The sequence below is a fragment of the Temnothorax americanus genome, unplaced genomic scaffold (genome assembly GCF_048541705.1).
Source record: "Temnothorax americanus isolate GAGA-0224 unplaced genomic scaffold, ASM4854170v1 Scaffold2, whole genome shotgun sequence".
NCBI lineage: Eukaryota > Metazoa > Arthropoda > Insecta > Hymenoptera > Formicidae > Temnothorax > Temnothorax americanus.
Window position 1 is genome coordinate 5904347 of NW_027509338.1, and position 20671 is coordinate 5925017.

At 35.5% G+C, this 20671-nt stretch overlaps 4 protein-coding genes across 9 annotated transcripts in view; 3 read left to right on the top strand and 1 right to left on the bottom strand.

Annotated features, from left to right (window-relative positions):
• The first annotated feature begins 495 nt into the window (after positions 1–495).
• On the top strand, positions 496–8309 carry Cpsf1 (cleavage and polyadenylation specificity factor subunit 1). The gene is made up of 21 exons (XM_077405000.1): positions 496–814; positions 894–1108; positions 1456–1766; positions 1848–2098; positions 2199–2380; positions 2480–2764; positions 2874–3047; positions 3399–3533; positions 3627–3776; positions 4128–4289; positions 4376–4611; positions 4829–5039; positions 5119–5285; positions 5520–5766; positions 5830–6015; positions 6143–6391; positions 6466–6618; positions 6691–6867; positions 6947–7220; positions 7327–7456; positions 7573–8309. The coding sequence occupies exons 1-21, from the start codon at positions 646–648 to the stop codon at positions 7757–7759; spliced, it is 4251 nt and encodes a 1416-aa protein (XP_077261126.1). The 5' UTR covers positions 496–645; the 3' UTR covers positions 7760–8309.
• LOC143896894 (dynein regulatory complex protein 8) lies at positions 8111–10072 on the top strand. Of its 3 annotated transcripts, none has more exons than XM_077405053.1 (5): positions 8111–8236; positions 8585–8701; positions 8781–8901; positions 9002–9212; positions 9933–10072. In XM_077405053.1, exons 1-5 carry the CDS (start codon positions 8149–8151, stop codon positions 9939–9941), a joined length of 546 nt encoding a protein of 181 aa, XP_077261179.1. In that variant the 5' UTR covers positions 8111–8148; the 3' UTR covers positions 9942–10072. The 3 variants fall into 3 exon arrangements, with proteins under 3 accessions (XP_077261179.1, XP_077261176.1, XP_077261177.1); XM_077405050.1 differs by lacking the exon at positions 9933–10072 and adding an exon at positions 9351–9627; XM_077405051.1 differs by lacking the exons at positions 8111–8236; positions 9933–10072 and adding exons at positions 8407–8515; positions 9351–9627.
• LOC143896893 (delta(3,5)-Delta(2,4)-dienoyl-CoA isomerase, mitochondrial) lies at positions 9555–11575 on the bottom strand. Its single transcript, XM_077405049.1, has 7 exons — positions 11376–11575; positions 11002–11149; positions 10837–10925; positions 10613–10740; positions 10179–10459; positions 9961–10087; positions 9555–9821 (listed from the first exon to the last, which is right to left on the bottom strand). The coding sequence occupies exons 1-7, from the start codon at positions 11422–11424 to the stop codon at positions 9723–9725; spliced, it is 921 nt and encodes a 306-aa protein (XP_077261175.1). The 5' UTR covers positions 11425–11575; the 3' UTR covers positions 9555–9722.
• An 861-nt stretch (positions 11576–12436) lies between these two features.
• LOC143896882 (uncharacterized) overlaps positions 12437–20671 on the top strand; it is a 31309-nt gene continuing 23074 nt past the window's right edge. The window contains exons 1-2 of one of the 4 annotated variants that reach the window (XM_077405004.1): positions 12437–13295; positions 13747–13789. The gene's annotated coding sequence lies outside the window, so the exon portion shown is untranslated. Of the gene's footprint in view, positions 13296–13746; positions 13790–14478; positions 17590–20671 lie in introns of those variants that run through there. The other 3 variants (XM_077405003.1, XM_077405001.1, XM_077405005.1) reach the window with 3 other exon arrangements.

A 20671-nucleotide genomic window follows, 5' to 3' on the forward strand; every position in this document is an offset into this window, starting at 1 on the left:
ATCAATTGTAAATTGCTTTTAATCTCGGATTATTTAACATTATTATAATTACTTTTTATTGTTTTTAATTCATAGATAATTAGAAAAAGATAAAAAGTTAAACTAATTTTTTTAAATTCTTAGAACAAGAAAAAGATAAAAAGTAAGTTAAATCGAGATTAATCTGCATTAATTAATAGAAATTGAAATTTCTAAATATATTAATATATTGTTTATAGCAAAATTTCTAATACAATTATCCCCAAGTTAATCTTTTTTCTTACGTTTCAGAGAACAAAAATTGATAATTCTGTCCGTAGATACTGAGATCGGCAAAAATTAGTCGATAAATTAGTCGGAGTTTATTCCAATAATGGATTAATTACTGATTAGTGATTATCTATCTCGTTCCTGGTGCAGAGAGTGTAGTTAAAACGGATATCGGTGCGTTCTGAAACTCGTTCGAACGGTCCGAAAAGGAATATTTGGTACATACCTAACCCTAGTAAAGTGGTTTAAAGTGTAACCTAACCTTCCTGAGACCGCGTCGACCACGATTTGTGCACGCTACGCTCCAGTCCCCCTTCCGGAGTTAATCTGTTCGAAGTAAAACATCTTTCCGCGGATATATCCGCGACAATTTGCGGCGATCTGTGACCCCCGGTCATGTATTCCATATGCAAAAGTACTCATCCCGCAACGGGAGTCGAGCACGCGATCACATGTCACTTCTTCAACCGTACTGAGAAATGTCTCGTTGTTGCCGGCGCCGATGTTATACGGGTGTTTCGCCTAATTCCCGACGTCGACATGACAAGAAGGGAAAAATACACAGGTATCTTTCAATTTCAATTTTTCAACACCTTATTCCAAAGTGGCAGAGAATACATATTTGTATATATTTTTTCTTGCAGAAATGCGCCCCCCTAAAATGAAACTGGAGTGCTTGGCGCAGTATACTTTGCACGGGAACATCATGTCCATGCAGGCCGTTCATCTCATCGGATCGCAAAGGGATTCTCTGCTGCTCAGCTTTCGCGACGCGAAACTGTCTGTTGTCGAGTACGATCAGGACATTCACGACCTGAGGACCGTGTCGTTGCATTACTTTGAGGAGGAAGAGATAAAGGTTGCAATTTTTATAGGAACGGGCTAAGCTTATTTCATTCTGGAAAACTAAACTTTATTTTTGAAGCTATTAATGTTTTTAGATATGTTTTTTTCTTTCAAGGAATGACACAGTACTGCAATCTGTTTATTTCCAGTCACATAGAGATTAAATTTGTGTTTTAGATACTTTGTTTTTATCAGTATTCTTCGATTCAAATTTTCTAATGTTATATGTGGGATGACAATTCTAGGAATTGAATTTGGATCTTTTGCTTGGCAGGCGCGTGCTCTAACGCTGAGCTATCCAACTCAAATTTTATTCTTAGTGATATACAAATGTTTCTAGCTTACATTTTATTTGACTAGGATGGATGGACGAATCATCATCATATACCGATAGTAAGAGTGGATCCTGAAGGAAGATGCGCAGTAATGTTGATATTCGGTAGAAAACTGGTTGTGCTACCTTTTCGTAAGGACCCCAGTCTTGATGACGGTGACTTACTTGACACTGCGAAATTATCGTCTTCCAATAAGACTCCAATATTGTCCTCATACATGATAGTATTGAAAACACTGGAGGAGAAGATGGATAATGTGATAGACTTACAGTTTCTGCATGGGTATTATGAACCTACATTGTTAATTTTATACGAACCAGTAAGAACATTCTCAGGGTAAGGATCAGTTTTATATTAACCAAGTAAATAAGAGATTAATATCCATTAATCATGAATTATTGTGATCTGTGTATACAGGCGTATTGCAGTGAGACAGGACACTTGCGCAATGGTTGCCATATCTTTGAATATTCAGCAAAGGGTTCATCCTATCATTTGGTCAGTCTCCAATTTGCCGTTTGACTGTTACCAAGCTGTACCTGTGAAGAAACCGCTGGGTGGCACCTTGATAATGGCAGTCAACTCGCTTATTTATTTGAATCAAAGCATACCACCTTATGGAGTATCGCTTAATAGTTTAGCAGACACAAGTACAAATTTCCCATTAAGTAAGCAGAATTTCTAGTAGTATTATGTACAATTTATGATGTCCATGTATTAATTATTAAATATGTACTCGTTACTTTTTTTTTTTGTTTATTTTTGCAGAGCCACAGGAAGGAGTAAAGATGAGTTTGGAAGGAGCGCAGGTAGCATTTATATCTGCGGATCGTTTAGTTATTTCTTTGAAAAGTGGAGAACTCTATGTTTTGTCTCTCTTTGCCGACAGTATGCGATCTGTGCGGGGATTTCACTTTGACAAGGCTGCTGCTAGTGTGTTAACATCGTGTGTAAGCATTCGTACTTGATTTTTAATCGCTATATATGTATGCAAATATCTATCTTTTCGATAACATGTATGCTTACGTTATATATTTATTATATTTTAGGTATGTATGTGCGAGGATAATTATCTTTTCCTCGGTTCTCGACTTGGTAATTCGTTACTATTGCGATTCACGGAGAAGGAACCGGAAACTTTGAAAAATCTGAATGGTGGTGAGATTACCATTGAAGAAAATGAAAGTGAAGAAACTCCAGCTAAGAAGGCGAAGCAAGACTTTCTTGGCGACTGGATGGCGTCGGATGTATTGGATATCAAAGATCCAGAAGAGTTAGAAGTGTATGGTAGCGAAACTCATACATCCATTCAGATCACTTCATATATTTTTGAGGTACCAGCAATTTTTCTTATTTATTATACACGATATATTCTCTGTGTTGTATATTAATTTCAATTTTTTATTTCTTCTGTATCAATTGCAATCAATTTTTTATTCGTAGGTATGTGACAGTTTATTGAACATTGGACCATGTGGAAATATTTCTATGGGAGAACCAGCCTTCCTGTCGGAAGAATTTCTACAGAATCAAGACCCTGATGTAGAACTTGTGACGACATCCGGATATGGAAAGAATGGTGCACTTTGCGTATTGCAACGTTCTATACGTCCTCAGGTAATATTAAAGCATACTTACATATTATATGTGTAGACAATTCATATTCTAAATTTTAATATATTGATTTCTACGGTAAAATTAAATTTATATAATTTATTATACATTTTTTCTTACAAGTTTCTTGAATATTTAATTTAGACAAAGCTAATGGTTGCTTTAATCGAAAGAAAAACATTTGATTATAGAATTTGTAGAACTTGTGTACATTTTTAGGAAAGAATAATTAATTCTAGATTAACCAGAGAAAGTTGATGATTATCTATTACTAAAATTAATCTTGCAAATTATAAGACGCCACATTTGCTGAAAGTATAATTGTGTTCTAATAAATCTGTTTAATAAAAATAGGTTGTGACAACATTTGAACTGCCTGGCTGTGAAGACATGTGGACTGTCATTGGCACATTAAATAACGATGAAATCAAGACGGAAGCAGAAGGATCTCACGCTTTCTTGATATTGAGTCAAGAAGATTCAACTATGGTATAATAATATTTTTTAATATAACATTTAAGCGTTGCCTTATGTCTTATAGATGATAATTAATATTTAATTTGTAATATAATTCATTCACAGATTCTGCAAACCGGTCAAGAGATTAATGAGGTAGATCAGAGTGGATTCAGTACACAGGGGAGTACAGTGTTCGCCGGTAATCTTGGTGCTAACCGATACATTGTACAAGTTACTCAAATGGGAGTGCGTCTTTTGCAAGGCATTGAACAAGTATGCACATTAACCCTCAAATATTCATTAGGTTGATTTTATTTGAGCGGTTTTTGCTTTTGTTTATTATTTTTTTTTATGAAGAAAACTAATCTCCTATAAAATCTTTGTTATAAACTGGAAATAGAATACTCATTATCTTTATTAATTGACAATCCTCAGATATGATTTATTGTGAATTTAAATATTTCATTGAATACAAATTTTAAACACGTAGAAGCAAAGTAAATGATATTTTCATGTTATTTCTTTGAGATTTATGCGTTTATTTCTTCGTTAATTTTACCATTAAATAAATACATTTGCATTTTTATACAATACTAACCTTAATATATTTATTATTAATTACAGATTCAACATATGCCTATAGATCTTGGCTGTCCAATTGTGCATGCAAGTTGTGCCGATCCATACGTAGCGTTACTCTCGGAAGACGGACAAGTGATGTTATTGACACTTAGAGAAGTAAGAGGCACAGCAAGATTGCATGCTCAAGCTGCTAATCTACTGTTTGTAAGTTGAGTTTTATAATTAATGTTACATAAATAATACACGAACTATTCTTGAAATCTATACTACTTGTATGTGTATATCTTTAGCGGCCGCAGATAGAGGCATTATGCGCTTATAGAGACGTAAGCGGGATTTTTACAACGCAATTATTTGAGAATGCAGACGATGAACAGATTGAAGAAGAATACAATGTAGAGGAACCGTCCGTACTTAGCAATATTGATAATGAAGACGATCTATTGTACGGCGATGCCCCAGCATTCCAAATGCCTGTACCATCACATCCAAAAGCATCAGATGGAACTGCTAAAAAACTACCTTGGTAAAATTTTTAGCCATTCGTTACACAGCGTGTTTCTAAAGTATTTGGCTGAACTTGTTATATTTTAAACGTTTATTATTATTATTATTATTATTAAATTAGAATTTTAGAAGAGACGAAATATTCGGCCAAGTATTTTTTAAGTACATCCTATATCTCTGATATAAAGAGGATAGCGTATCAATATACATTTTTGTGATACGAATTTTTGTAATAGGTGGCAAAGGCATTTGCAAGAAATTAAGTCCACGTACTGGCTACTTGTATATAGAGATAGTGGGACGCTGGAAATCTACTCTTTACCTGATTTACGATTATCTTATCTTATTCGCAACTTTGGCTTCGGCCAGTATGTGTTGCACGACAGTATGGAATCCACAACTTTGCAATCAGCGCCACTCAATGAAATTCCCCACCCTGATATGCAGGTAATTTACTACAAATGTGTCTCTTTGTATGTGGAAATCTTAAAAATCTTGTGCTCTTAACAAATATATATTTTTATAGGTTCGTGAAATTCTGATGGTTGCTCTAGGACATCATGGAAGTCGGCCGATGCTCTTAGTACGTCTCGACTCAGAATTGCAAATATATCAAGCTTACAGGTATCCAAAGGGATATCTAAAACTGAGGTTTAAGAAATTGGACCATGGAATAATTCCGGGACGTTTAAGGTTCGAGTAATTTTATCATATATGATACTATTATATCATTTCTAATATAATTCTATACACACACACGATAGTAATTTTAATATAATAATTACTACATTATATATATAACATATTTAAAAAATAACTATTACTGTGTGTACTATTTATTTCTATTAAAATGGAGCTTGTATTTCAAAATGCTCTTTTATTTAAATTATTTAAGTATAACAATTTTTAACTGAATTTTCTCCACAGTCCAAGACCCAAGGAGGAAGATATCCCAAGGAACACAAGCGACTCTCGCATTTGCGTGATGCGTTACTTTAGCAATATCGCTGGGTATAATGGAGTATTCATCTGCAGCGATTATCCACATTGGATATTTTTGACTGGACGTGGTGAATTGCGCACGCATCCAATGGGCATTGATGGCTCCGTCACATCTTTCGCTGCTTTTAATAATATTAATTGTCCTCAAGGTTTCCTGTATTTTAATAGAAAGGTATAACTTTGTTTTCAATATATATTTCATAATAAGTAAGATGACACAGATCTCATTTTCCAGGAAGAGCTACGGATATGTGTTTTACCAACTCATTTATCGTACGACGCTCCGTGGCCAGTTAGAAAAGTTCCCTTACGATGTACCCCGCATTTTGTTACGTACCATCTCGAAAGCAAGACCTACTGCGTTATAACAAGCACAGCTGAACCTCTGAAAAGTTACTACAGATTTAACGGCGAAGACAAGGTATTGACAAATAAATTTTATCTTTTTCAATTTTTCAGAATATTTATCAATATCTATGTATCAAATATTTAGAGTACCAAATTTAGAGACACTAAAAATTAATATTGACACATTTTTTATCAATTAGGAATTTACGGAAGAGGAACGCCCAGAAAGATTTCTTTATCCATCTCAAGAACAATTTTCCATTGTGCTATTTTCTCCGGTTTCATGGGAAACTATTCCCAATACAAAAATTGAGCTGGACCAATGGGAACATGTCACTTGTTTAAAGAATGTATCTCTGGCTTATGAAGGAACAAGATCTGGTTTGAAAGGTTACATAGTATTAGGAACAAATTATAATTACGGCGAAGATATCACAAGCAGAGGACGAGTGAGTTCTATATTTATATAGAAAATATTTTTAAGTTTCATATCAGTTAATGATTTTATTTAAAAAATTTTCAGATACTTATATTCGACATAATTGAAGTAGTACCTGAGCCTGGCCAGCCATTAACTAAAAATAGATTTAAACAGATTTATGCGAAGGAACAAAAGGGACCTATAACTGCTATAACACAAGTATCAGGATTCTTAGTCTCGGCTGTTGGACAAAAGGTATTCCCTTTTGATTCACTTCTACAAGAATTGCGTCCATTGCAAATGGCATTAAAAATTGTTTTGTTGCAGATATATATTTGGCAATTAAAAGATAACGATCTTGTTGGAGTCGCTTTTATTGATACCCAAATCTACATCCATCAAATGCTAAGTATTAAAAGTCTTATTCTGATAGCCGACGTTTACAAATCTATTAGTTTGCTGAGATTTCAGGAAGAATATAGGACACTCTCTCTTGTCAGCAGAGTGAGTATGATTTATTTTGGATGTACATAAATTACATATTTATGAATGCATTCAAAATATATAATTTATTTTGTTACAGGATTTTAGACCTGCGGAAGTATACACAATAGAGTATTTAATTGATAATACAAATTTAGGTTTTGTTGTTGCTGATGGGGAGAGCAATTTAGCTTTATTTATGTATCAACCGGAGTCCAGAGAAAGTCTGGGAGGTCAAAAGCTAATTAGAAAGGCGGATTTTCATCTAGGACAAAAAGTAAACACTTTCTTTCGTATTAGATGTAGAGTCACCGATCCTGCAAATGACAAGAAACAGTTTTCCGGTGCTGATAAAAGACACGTTACTATGTACGGTAAGTCAAAACGTGTATTTTAGAAATAGCAATAACCCTTTAATGGAATATTTTTGAAATATTCAAGTATTTTTTGCATGCGAATATATCTCTTCTTACATTTTAGCATCGTTGGACGGCAGCCTTGGTTACATTCTACCAGTACCAGAAAAAACATATCGGAGATTACTTATGTTACAAAACGTGCTGGTCACACATATCTGTCACATTGCAGGCTTGAATCCAAAAGCTTATCGGCAAGTTTCAATTAAAATTTATATAGATATTATACACTTGTTAATTTCTTGCTACTTTAATTATTTGAATTTTTGAGAATATTATTAACATAAATGAAATCTTTTCTTTTATTTAGCACGTATAAAAGTTACGTACGAAATCAAGGGAATCCGGCAAGGGGCATCATTGATGGCGATTTGGTTTGGCGTTACCTCTTCTTACCCAACAATGAGAAAGCAGATTTGGCAAAGAAAATTGGAACGCGCGTTCAAGAGATTATTGAAGATATTACTGAGATTGATCGACAAACGGCCCATTTTTAATTGCAATCGTATTATATTTTTATATTTATATAGCCAATTTATTATTTTTATATTGGAAATAGCATAAGATATAAAACTGCCTGTAGTAGCATTATTAAATGTTACATGTATGAATAGTATGTACATCCTGAAATGATCACAGCATTGCACAATTATCTTGCAATTGTTTAACTCATACATCATGTTATATCATTGATTGAACCTAAATTTGTTGCACTTTAATATCAAACAATACTAAACGGACATATAATTTATTGTATTTTATTACATAAAAAATGATAGTGCTTTATGAAAATTTTTTGCCACATAGGCTGATGAATTTATTTATGCACAATTAAATTCCGTAATAGAAATATATTGCGTCACTGTGATGACATATCTTTTCAAAAATGCATCAATCATTTATGTCGCCTTCATCATTGGCCAGAAAGAGTATCGTCGAAAGACGGTTAACTTTACGAAGAGAGACTCAAAAATGTACGTACTAGTCAAAGATCTTGTAATTAATATGTACAGATGTAAAATAAAATTTACCAATTTTTTAAATAAATGAACGATTCATATAAAGATAGTTACATGAGAAAGCTCTATTATAGACTAAAACTTCCCTCAGATTACACAGTTTCATATTACTTATTGATCAAACAATTCTTGAAAGCTAGTTGTATTGTCAACTTCCTTGAAAATCGTTCTCTCTCTTCTCTTTTTCTCATATTTCTTTAAAAAAGTTTCTAAGTTAGATTTTGTGAAGTATCAGTAAGTATCTTAGTATTAATTTCTGTCTATTTAACAATCATATTTAACAATTTTAATGTTATTACTCAGTGCCTATTGAACCATCATTGTTAGAAAGAAGACTTTGCGAAGCGTTTGATGTGTTTGACAATGCAAGGAGTGGAGAGGTAGATGTTAGAGATTTGGGAACTATAATTAGAGCATTAGGTAATGTTCACATTATAAAAATTCTAATAAGTTTCTTTTGTAGAACACACAATTCAAATTCTTTTACATTATTTAACAGGATGTGTCATCACGGAAGCTGAGTTACAAGAAATACAAGTAGAAGTAGAAGATGTCGAAAATAATTGCGTGCCACTGAACAGATTTGTGGAATATATGAGCAAAGCGATTAACGAACGCAAGTATGTTTAAGTAAAATTTTTTTCGTTATCGAAATAAGTAGTCGATGCATCAGAAAATGGATAATATAACATAGTAACTACAAACTTGCTTGGTATTTAGGTTTAAACCAGCAGAACCAGAAGAGTTATTGAAAGCGTTCCAATTATTAGATCCTGAAAATCGCGGATTTATCATAAAAGATGATTTAGAGAAATCAATTATGGAAATTGGGGAACCATTTACAAAGGAAGAAGTGGCCGATATGATGGCCGTAGCCTGCGATGCCGAAACTGGAAAAATTAATTATGAGCATTACATCAATTTGCTAATTGTGCGTAAAAATATAAATTTATTCTCAATATTACAAAAAAAAATTTTTTTAACAGGAATATACATATTTTATCTTAAATAATCGTCGCGTTATTAAATATATTGTTTGAAATCATCATTCAAGATATAAAAATTACAGGTAAAAATTCCCGAAAATATTAATGTGTATAATATTGTTGATGAAATGGAAACTGCAAAATTGGCAGAAATGCCTAAAAGGCGCAGATGGGAAAGCATTTTGTTTAAGGAAGATATTACCTGACACAAAATATATTACTTTAGTGGCAATAATTTGTATGAAAAGGATATGATATCAATATAAGAAATATTCAAATCTGTGTGATTAGAAAAGTTATATATAAATTTATTTTATATTTCGTTTATAAATATATTTCCAAAAAAATACATGTACCCATTTATATCTAACATTAATATAACATTGATATAATATCTATGTGATATTGGGAATATCAAGAATATTAGAAATATTAAAACTAAGAATGAAAATAATTTATAACTTGGAGAATATTGGAGGATCACCTTTAACAGCTTGAGCCATAGCTGCATTCAAAAAATCTTCACTTTGGAGCATTGCCTTATTTTGCATTGCCTATTGAAATAAATCCCAAAAATGTATTATTGAAACAACCCTCTAAGTATGAGAAATCATTTCATACATATATTTATAGCAAATAATAAATTTTTATTATATAATTTCCAGGTGGAATAAGCAGGAAAAAAGCACTCACAATATGATCCAATCCTTCTTGAACAGAATGGTCTCTGGAATATACCAGATTCATTTTTGAACCTTGCACCGCAACTGGACTCTTACTTGCGATATCTTCAGCAACTTCTATTGATTTATTCAATAAGCTAAGTAGAAAATATAAATGTCATATTAATACATATCATTCTGTTCGAATAATCGTTACGAGCTTATATTTCTCGTCTCAATGTATCTCACCTCTCCTCATTATCCAACATGCGGTTTATAAATCCACTTTCCAGCGCTTCAGTAGCTGGATACTTTCGCGCCGTATAAACAAGCTCTCTTACCAAGCTGTCAGATCCCACAATTTTTGGAAATCTCTGAAGCGTACCTACATCAGCCGCCATACCTATATCAACTTCCTTTATTTGAAAATATGCATTGGAAGAAGCGTAGCGTATATCAGCCGCGGATATCATGTCCACACCTGCGCCAATGCATGCACCGTGCACAGCAGCTATCACAGGTTTTGAGCACTGTCAAAATAATATTGCGTCCATTATATTGATCATATAAATTAAAATGAAGCACAATAAAACAGTATATCAGTGAAAACTAGATCTATAGATAATGCAAAAATCGTTAATATATTTTTACTAATTATATCTTTGTGAATAACTTTGAGATACCTCTTCTATAGCGGTAAATGAATCTTGATAATCCTTAATTTTAGGCTCTAGAAGTTTGCATCTGCGCGCGATGTCCTCGTGTTCCGCTAAGCTTTGACCTATTTCCATCATCCCCTGCAGATCAATTCCTGCAACGTCAGATTGTCGGATTACAAAATGAAATTCTTTCGGCACTCAGATGAATACATACATAATATAATCCTTTTATTTATTTCACAATTTACCCGCGCAAAACACTTTGCCAGCACCTGACAGAATAACTACTCTGCAATCTGGATTCGTTGACAATTCCTTGAAACACTCCTTAAATTCTCTAAAAAAGAAAATTATCCATGAGAGCATAAGCCCTTAGTTATGAAACAACAGGGAGACGACAACAGATTACCTACTTCCACATAGTCGAATTCATTGCATTCAGTTTCTCTGGCCTATTCAACTTGACCATGTAAACAAACGGTTTTGGAGTAGATACTGCTAGTGTTTTGTACGTCGGCGACATTTCTGTGGAGTATTTCAGCGCGGTAGCAGCTTGTAAATCTGCAATTAACGATGTTTTAATAATAATTATCGCATAACACAACTAGATCTCTCTATAACTAAGATTCTCAACTGATTAAAACTGTTCAATTAAAAAAATATGACGTGGAAGAGGAACACATTTGATCATATAAATTGATTGAAGATGTACAAAAATATGCAAGTTTTTAAACAGTACGCTAAATAGATTGGAAAACAAAGGATTATAGGCATCTATGCAGCTTACATTTCCCAATTGATCCCGATAATCTATTCTTCACAATATTTATTGCCATCCCAAGTGTTTGACAGACAGAAATAAAGTATAAAGTTGCACGTGCGTTACTGTATTTATATTACACGACATAAATTTAACTTTAGTATCTAAAAAGTGCAAAGTGCAAAGTGCAAAATGCAAATATTCATATACACATGTATGTACAACGCCCAGAGACACATACTACAATACTTCGTTTATGAGAGCGTTAAAGCCCCTTGCACAATAGGCGATAGCGACAAAGTTGCCGACAAAGATATATATAGCTTGTTTGTCGGCAACTTTATGGCTGTCGCTATCGCTATCGCTATCGCCTATTATGCAAGGGGCTTTTACTTCTGTAGTAAACTTACGATAATTCGCTACTCGTTTATGCGGAAAAATTAATTATCGTAAGTTTTTACAGAAGTAACACTCGCGTGAACATAGTGTAATAACAGTAATAATTAAGCGTTTCGATAAATATTAATAGGTTTATATTATCGTACGGTACGCATATCATGCATGTCAAGTTTAAAGGGGATACATACAGAGTTAAGGCCTTCACACATAAAATCGCGTAAGAACGTAAAACGTAAGCGTAAGAAAATTGACCAATCCCAATCAATTATTGCGCTGTCCGTAATTTCAGTAGGGGAAAATACTTGATTGGGATTGATCGATTTTCTTACGCTTACGTTTTACGTCCTTACGGCATTTTATGCGTGAAGGCCTTTATCACAATTTTTTCAGCACCCTCTAGCTTTATTCTCGGAAACATTGAACTACACGTGTCCAGCGGCGGGAAATTGCAGATCTTTGCTTGCATGGTACATTGTTAATAATGCTTTTAAATGATTAATCACTAGCCAAAAATTCACTTACAGTATTAAATTTCTATAAGGGTTGAATAACAAACTATTAGTACCTTCGAAATTAGAACGCTGTTTCTGAAAGAATATATTATACTTGGCGCCTATTTCGATCAGAACGAAGTTCATGCCGACGCTACATGTCCGAATTCGAACAGTTACTAACTTCAGTCATTGAGCGTCGTGGATGTGTAATGGATGGGATCGAGCGGCGTCACGGCGACGCGTTTAACTAGTTAATTATCATAATCAAGAGAACCGTACGTATTTAATCGATCTGTTGAGAGTTGAGAGTACTCGGCGCTCGTGCATTATTGCAGCGACGTGTTGAAACGCGCGTTTCGCGAGATTGAGACAATTGACAATTGGAGCCCGATCGACGAGCGCGAGCATAATCGACATCGACAAAGGCTGCGGTCCACTTGACACTATATACAAATACTTCGGAGCGTTCTTCTTCTTCTTCTTTCTTCATTGAAAGAAAAGAGAAGAGAAATGCTTCGAAGCATTTGTAGCGTCAAGTGGATCGCAGCCTATGTTTGTATATATTACAATACAGCATCGAAACATAAGCATACGTCATTGTTGGGCAAAACGCGAGAGTGCACGCTGCACGCACGGAAGACGGAAGTGCAGTCTGAAAATGGCAGGTGCAGCAGTCGTTTGTTCTTGACGCGTGAAGTTAGCCGCGCGCTTTTCGAATTTCCTCCGCTACTCGAGATTCGCGCATCGATCTGCGGCGACAGGCGACACCGCCAACGGATCGTCGCTTCGCGCGAACGTATTTTTCTCGCGTTGATCCTCTCTATCGCGACGTGACAAAGCGCGGATCGCGTGCCGATTATAACGCCGAGAGTGCCGTACGGTATGCCGTGCGATCATTGAACTTTGGTGATTAGTGCGCGGTGGGAGTGCGCGATCTCGATTAATCTCGCGAGTGTTAATTACGAGTGAGTGCCGTGAAGGACCAGCCATGGTTGGGACGAGAGAGGAGGAGGGGGCCCGGGGAGGCGTCCGGCAACGACGAGGCAACCATAGGGTGAGTAATTTATTATTTATTTGCCTAATTAATCGTTTTCGCGGGAATTCGATCGCAACGACCGCATAAGCGCGTTTCTGTGCAACCGTTTTGCAACGTTATACGATGTAATAAAATTTTACATTATCTCGAGAGTTTAAATATTTAATAAAATATATTTGTTGTACATAATGCTTCGTTACGCTTATAATTATTAAATTACAATTGTTCAGATTATTTATATAACAATTAAATATTTATATTTATCAGAGATGCTTTTGTAAGAATTTAAATCTAATTTAAACAATGTATTTCAAGTAATATTTTTATTAAATTATCCCTTAGAGGGATATTAAATAAATAAATAGAGGGATATTCCTTAAATGAAAAATGAGATGCGCTCGGTAATTATTTTTTGAAATATTAATTATTTTGAACGGGACTTTAATTTAGATATATTTATATTTTACAGATTAGAGCGTGTAACTACAACTTCGTCGCTGCGCATCGTACCGGTGAGTGCGTTTAATTTGGCCTTAGATAATTATTCGCGCGGTTTTGATCGAAACAAAACAAAAGACGTGCGTATCCGTTTTATTATTGAGAATCAGCAATTCGTAAAACCGAAAGTTTTACAATTTGTATAATTTAAAAAATCCACCGTACGCTAACGCCCTCTCACAAATACTGCGGATAAAGAAATGAACAGGAAGCCAAGTTAGCATGGATGATAACTACAGAAATGCAATTTTGTAAAAACATAATTGTATATAATGCATTTCTATAAATTGTAAAATCAATATTACGCTATACGTTAAATGTTTAAATATTTATATTGGATATATGATCGAGAATAATTGATAAAGTCGGTACTCTTTAATTATCCTCGGACTCGCATTGAGACACTTGATAATTATAAAATGATAGTCAAGTTTCTCGAGGCTATTATAGTCTTCAATAATATGTACAAGTATAAATGTATACTTCGTAATCACTTTGTAGGCGTTTATATACATTTTTCCTTCAAATATATATGTATTTAATCGTGAAATTTTTCTTTAATTTTAAATATTTTTACATATAATGTTTTAAAATTAAAACACAATTTTTCTCAATTAGATTCAAATCAATTCTTTTACGTCTACAAGAACAGTAAAAATGTATTTAATAATTATTATAATTTTAATTTAAGATTGCTAAAAAATGAATTGTGATTAACTAGCATTCTCAATATTATAATATTATTGCAGTACATATATATATATAGTCTGGAATTCCGAAATTAAAGTACGACAGTGCGATACATTAAAATTTTAAATATACGATACGATTTCTTATTTCGTGGAAATTTGAAAAATATTCAGTTTTACAAGACCATAAATTCCTTTCAGTTTTACTTGGCCGAATATATAAGTATAAGTATTTTTAAATGGAAAGCTCGGATCCGAAGTGTCATCTACTATTATTTCAATGTATCTTCTTTCGTTGCATTTTGAGTTGCACTTTGCGTGCATTCGCGACGCGATAATTATCTCTTAACAGCTTTACGAACGTGCGCGCACATATTTTTAGATGATTGCATCGGGATTATATACAACGTGCATCTAGCGGAGACTGAAGTGTCACCATCGCTCTTCGAGCGGAGCGATGAAAAGTGGGAAGGGGAAAAACACACGGGTGGAATGAAAAAAGGACAAACATCAGCGGAATGTCCAGTTTTTGCGTGGCAGTTACTTCACCTTAAACGAGCTAAAGATTCTCATATAGAATAGCGGAGGTTTTCCGATCCTCAGTTCGCGACCGCTTTCAAAGACGACGAAACGCGACGATCTCGTCACTCTCGAACGAAACGTAATTGCGATGCCGGCAAGTGCAAACCCTGTTCATAATTTAGCCGGCTATTTGTCCTTAATTCGTCCTCATTTGTTTTTGTATTGACCACGGAATCGTTTGTCCGCGCCTCTCATATTTCTCGGGTTATTCTCGAAATGATTTTGTTTCCGAAATTATTCCATCTTTATCGTAAGCGCGATTCGCTTCAAGGTTTTTAAAAGTAATGGAAAATTCATCTCCGAAAGATTTGTGAGTTCCTATAAAGACTGAGGCTGAAAATTTCGCAAGCGTTTATTCCGCAATGTATACTTATTGTACTGTGATCTTGCGATGAAATATCTTTTAGCAATCGTTTCTGCGATCGATCTTTCCATTGCGATGCGGAAGTTGCATCGTATTATGCTAATTAATACCCTATTCCTAAATCTATTATCAACGTTCGTTCGTCGTAGTGTTAATTATTCTATTATTATCGCGACGCTAGAACAGCGCGGGTAATGGCGCATTAAAGAATAGACTTAGTTAGCTTTTCGGACACAGACGGAGTTTATCGGTCGCCGCGTGTAAAAGGAAAACGTCAGCCTCGGGTGTGTGCTGCCCTTTTTCTATCTCACACTTACAGAGAACAAATACCAGTTGGTTTTGAAACCGACGCACGGAATCTTAATGACGTCTCGTCACATATTCGACAACGGACTTCGGCGGACTTGGACCTTCGAGAGTTCCAAGTGGCACGGAATTTACCGTGTAGTTCAAGTTAACTTTTCTCGATTATATGAAAGCACTTTACGTACTATTACGAAAATCATCCGATTCACTTATTGGTCATTATATAATTTCCAGGAAGAAAAACGCTGGCGAAATAATTTTTTATGTGGATTCATTACTAACTTTTATATGAATTTATTACTGACTTCAAGCGTGTCCGTAACGATGCGTTTAATTTCGCTAAAAATTAAAATTTTGGTCGTAATTATTTTATACATTATTAATTACGAGTAAACAGATGTTTCTCGGCTCAGGTGTTTCATAAACTGACCGTACAATTTATTAAACGGTGTGTTCAAATTATGAGTACGATATATGATTAATACTTTAATAACGTATTACACTGAGCAGATAAAAGAAACTTTTACATTAAGTGAATATATAAACGATAGTTTTTACTCACAAAATTTGGCCGATTTTTAAGTTATCAAAAATGCAGGTATACAATATGAAATATAAATATGCCGCATATCGTTCCAGTTTTGCATTAAATAAAATGCGGCACATTTATATTTTATATTGTATCTGCATTTTTGATAAGTTAAAAATCGGCAAAATTTTTGTGACATTATTATATACAAGAGAAACAATGAATAACGTCATTAAATAATGACTATATAAACGTTGCTATACTTAACATCCATAAAAGTATTTACGAAGAAGAGAATGGTGAACTGAATACCGGGGAAGAAAATGATGAAAGAAGCGACATCCTACGAAAAGTCTGTAGGTGTCATCGGCTTAAAAGGTACGTGAAGAAGTTTAAATTACTGTCAGCTGTGCGATTGTTATTATATTTTAATGCAATTAACCCACAGTGAATCTCTGCTATTGCCACATGGCAATATTCAATGAATTACTCCTAAACCTTCTTCAATAGCTTTCTTCTTTATGTTGCTATATGGCAACATGTAATATTATCAATGGCATAAAAAATTTGATAAATGACTTATCAAATCTAACATTGACAAAATTTTAGCAGAAAAGATAATGCCAAACATTTTTTTATTACAATTCCTTCTCTGCTTTCCCTTTTTATATAACGTTTATTAGATTTCTATAAATGAATGTGTATTAAATACATACACGTAAAGTTACGTGATTTTTTTTCCTCGTGCAACGTATTGTTAATTAATTAATTTTAAAGGGAAATCCGCGCATGTGGAAGCGAGACGGGAGGCGAGAGAGCATGCGGTGGGGGTAAGAACGAAAGAGCGGAAACACGCGCGGGAGAAAGACGCAACGAGGGACCGTAGTAGTATGACGAACGCGAGGCAACCGGCGACGATGGTGCGGGCAGTCTGCGCACGGACATCGATCGAGGTTCACGTTCCATCCACTCTCCCCGAAATTCCCGATTGTTTCTCGAGTCGCGATTACCGATACGTCACGTACGGCAAGACGAAAAATAGAAGGGGGAAGAGAGAAACACAGGGAGAAAGAGAGAGAGGGAGGGGGAAAGAAAGAGAGAGAGAGAGAGAGAGAAAAAGAGAGAGAAAGAGAGAAAGAAAGAGAGAGACACACACCGCGGTATCCTATGCGGCAATCGTGAATTGCGTGCGCCGTGACAGTGCGATGACACCTGTGCCTTTCCGAGAGGAACGAACCGTCAGTACTGCAGCTGTGGGGGTGTTTTTCCGCGCCGCACCATAGGAATTTTGTACAGCGACCGGAAGACGTCGGTTCGCCACTGTCTTCTTCGTGTTCGGCAGAGGTGAGTGCATCCGTGACAACGACCGCATGTCCGAAATAAAAGGGGTATTTTATCGTGTCGATTAATTTGCCACCTATATATCGTTATTTTTTGATTATTTAAACACCGCGCTGGCAACAGTGAATTAATGCAACTTTGCATTCCCCTTCCGTTACTCCAATTACAATGAACCATTACTGCAGAATTATATATACGTAATGCAATTATTTCAATTTGCTCTTAATACAATAACAGTACAACTGTTAGCAGAGATTACATTATATAATAATTAACAGTGTCGACAAATGTTATTAACGCAATGCAGTATTACATCGCTGGAGTGTCCGTAACAGCAGTTTAGAGCAATCGAATCGATCGCCAGCAATTATGTTGTTTCTGAATACGCTTTCACAAATAAAAGTTATTTCATAACCTTTTTATAATAGTCTCTTTAAAGTTTTTATTATGCCACAGTGACGGAGCTCTTTTACAATGTGTTTCGTGTAAATGTTAATGTCACGTCAACTGATGGCGTGTAGAACTGCAGACATGAATCTCAGATTTAAAGGACGTATTGCTGCGACAACTTGTACATCGTCTTAATAATGCCGAAATTAATTACTAAGAATAATGACGTCATTAAGGAACGACGGGCAAATTTTCACGATACTGCAGAATTCCGCAATTTATCGCATCTACCGCAACGCGTGAAAATTCGGAAGCGAGATATTTTTTCCGCGATGGAACGATTGTAATTTCAACGTTCTCGCAACCTCGAACATGATTACGAAACATCTACGGCTCCGTTAGCACTGGTGATATGCGACAATAATGGTTAATTGATAATAACGTCTGCAATAAGACGGGAGCGTGTGCGTTTATGCCTTTTCGCGAGAAGCGCAAGAAGAACGTATTGCGAATATTAGAGACGATCTGAGTTAGATAAAAATATTTCCCTATTTTTACAAACAATTACTCTATTAACAGTATATAATTATCAAAAAATTATTTGTTGCATTAGATAGGAATATTAAATTGATATAAAAAGTAGGCTGTATTTTCCAAGCAAGGCTGAAAGAGCAGCAAAGTTACATATTTTAAAACGAAACCACTACTTTTCATGCATCATCTGCATCTAAAAAGATTTATTTTACAAGAGTTAATTAAAGCAATTGTCCCAAGGCGCACGAAAGTTCACGCTTGTCGTTCTAAATTTTGCCCATAGTTAAGAACGGGACTTTTGATCTCTAACTCGAGATTTATTTCCCAGAAATTCTGTCTCTGCTCGTCTCCGTTACATTGCCGGTCTGTTTTCGGTCTTCTGCAAGTGTCTTTAACGCAATGTCTCGCAATGTATTTTCACTGCGTTACACATTCGTCGTGAGGGCTTCAAACTCGTGTTTAATAAATCACACGTCCTACGCTAAACTAGGAATAAAGGTAGAATTACAGAAAGATCGATAGCGACGCATTCACTGAACTATAAGCGCTCGTATAAATTGCAAAGCACGTGAAAGCGGTCGATTCGCTTTTACCTATATCGTAACGCTATTTCACACGCTCAGCGCATCCATATAAACGTCATGTACGTCCCAGTACGTGTAATATTAATTTACCGTAATTTAGCAAGTTTACGTTCCAATGTAATCGTCCCCGCATACATTTAGATTTATTGCGTATAGCAATATATAAAAGCGTGTTGTGGAAGGGTTTCCGCTGAATGCAGAAGCTGCTGCTGCCAGACGTGAATATCTGAAAAGGAGTAAAGAAACGGATGAAGTTACAGGCGGATTGGAGCGAAGTATGCGTGTATACAGGCTTGTTCGACAAAGTGTTCCTTGTTCCAATACGAGTGTTATCGCGATCCTCCGGCATCGAAATTACGCACGACGGCGACGTCGTGTAATATGTGTAACGCGCATTCGTCGATTTTACGTCGCGCGATAATTTCACGGGGACAATTTAAATACGTCAGTATTCTCTCGAGTAAAAATGCAAATTAGATGCGAAATCTTATTATCTTTTCATCTTTAATCCCCATCGACAAGGCCTGGCCTAATAGACTCGTGTGGAACAGCGTAGTTAACGTACGAGCGTATCTCGTGTTTAATATGCAAAGGTAGCGAATGGTCCCACTTAAATCGTGACGAGTCGCTTTCGCAAGGATTTAACGATTACCGTCGCTCTCTAGGAATCGCCGCGCACAGCCTCCAAAGCGCGCGGCACCATATTCACGCGCTGTATCTCTCTCGTCAACGTTTTTGTATACGTTATTTTCTTGCGGAAATCTCTGGTGGCCATCTGTCAGAAGCACTCCGCTCCCGTGTGCCCCGATGCGCCCCGCTCGCTAGGTCGCGATAACCGCGTTAAACCTGCTCGACGCGTTCTCGAGTTTTTAATTGCGTTAATCGCGATTTACATTACGATGAGGCAATATCTTTCGAGGGTTTTAATCGGTTCGAAAAATCCTTGAAATCGTTTAAGTCAACGTACATGCCCTTCCATTAGCCTCAATAAAATTAGACCTTATATATCATCATGGTACATTGTCCGCCTCAACCTGATCATTGAACGAAACGAATCATATTCATGCATTATGAATACAATGTGAGAAAGATACGCGTCTTTTATATATTATAGTATTTTTGTAAAATATTATGACATTATGTAATAACACATAAGCACATATTATATAATCACACACAAGGGAATTCAAGATATAATATCAAATAACGTAAATTACAAAAATTACTTGAGATATGCGACCTGGATTGGCAATTTTGCGTTTTAAATTTAATTTACCGAAAATTATTACTTGGTGACTTCAACCTTTTTTATGTAACAGCGTTCCAGTTATGCAACAATTTTTGCAACCGTTTTCTGCGGTAATCTACTTATTTTTTTTTAACCTTCCTCCTTTCCTTCTGCGAGCGGCAATTTAGCATCATCCATTGAGATGGGCGAAGCCCGGGGCCCGGGTGCATCGAACTCAGCGCATCGAAAGTAAGCGCAACGATAGGTCACTGTTACGTGTGGGATTCATTATAGATTTTTACGAGGGTTACTTTCTTCTGCACTGGCGGGAGATTTACAACCTTACGCC

Coding starts and splice junctions, on each gene's coding strand:
- LOC143896894 (XM_077405050.1), top strand. CDS start 8,149: ATGCATCAATCATTTATGTCGCCTTCATCATTGGCCAGAAAGAGTATC. Junction 8,237..8,584: donor ACGAAGAGAGACTCAAAAAT/GTACGTACTAGT, acceptor GTTATTACTCAG/TGCCTATTGAACCATCATTG. Junction 9,213..9,350: donor ATTACATCAATTTGCTAATT/GTGCGTAAAAAT, acceptor TAAAAATTACAG/GTAAAAATTCCCGAAAATAT.
- Cpsf1 (XM_077405000.1), top strand. CDS start 646: ATGTATTCCATATGCAAAAGTACTCATCCCGCAACGGGAGTCGAGCAC. Junction 4,290..4,375: donor AAGCTGCTAATCTACTGTTT/GTAAGTTGAGTT, acceptor GTATATCTTTAG/CGGCCGCAGATAGAGGCATT. Junction 5,286..5,519: donor ATAATTCCGGGACGTTTAAG/GTTCGAGTAATT, acceptor TTTTCTCCACAG/TCCAAGACCCAAGGAGGAAG.
- LOC143896893 (XM_077405049.1), bottom strand. CDS start 11,424: ATGGCAATAAATATTGTGAAGAATAGATTATCGGGATCAATTGGGAAA. Junction 10,741..10,836: donor TGGCAAAGTGTTTTGCGCGG/GTAAATTGTGAA, acceptor CTGACGTTGCAG/GAATTGATCTGCAGGGGATG. Junction 10,088..10,178: donor ATGTTGGATAATGAGGAGAG/GTGAGATACATT, acceptor TTTTCTACTTAG/CTTATTGAATAAATCAATAG.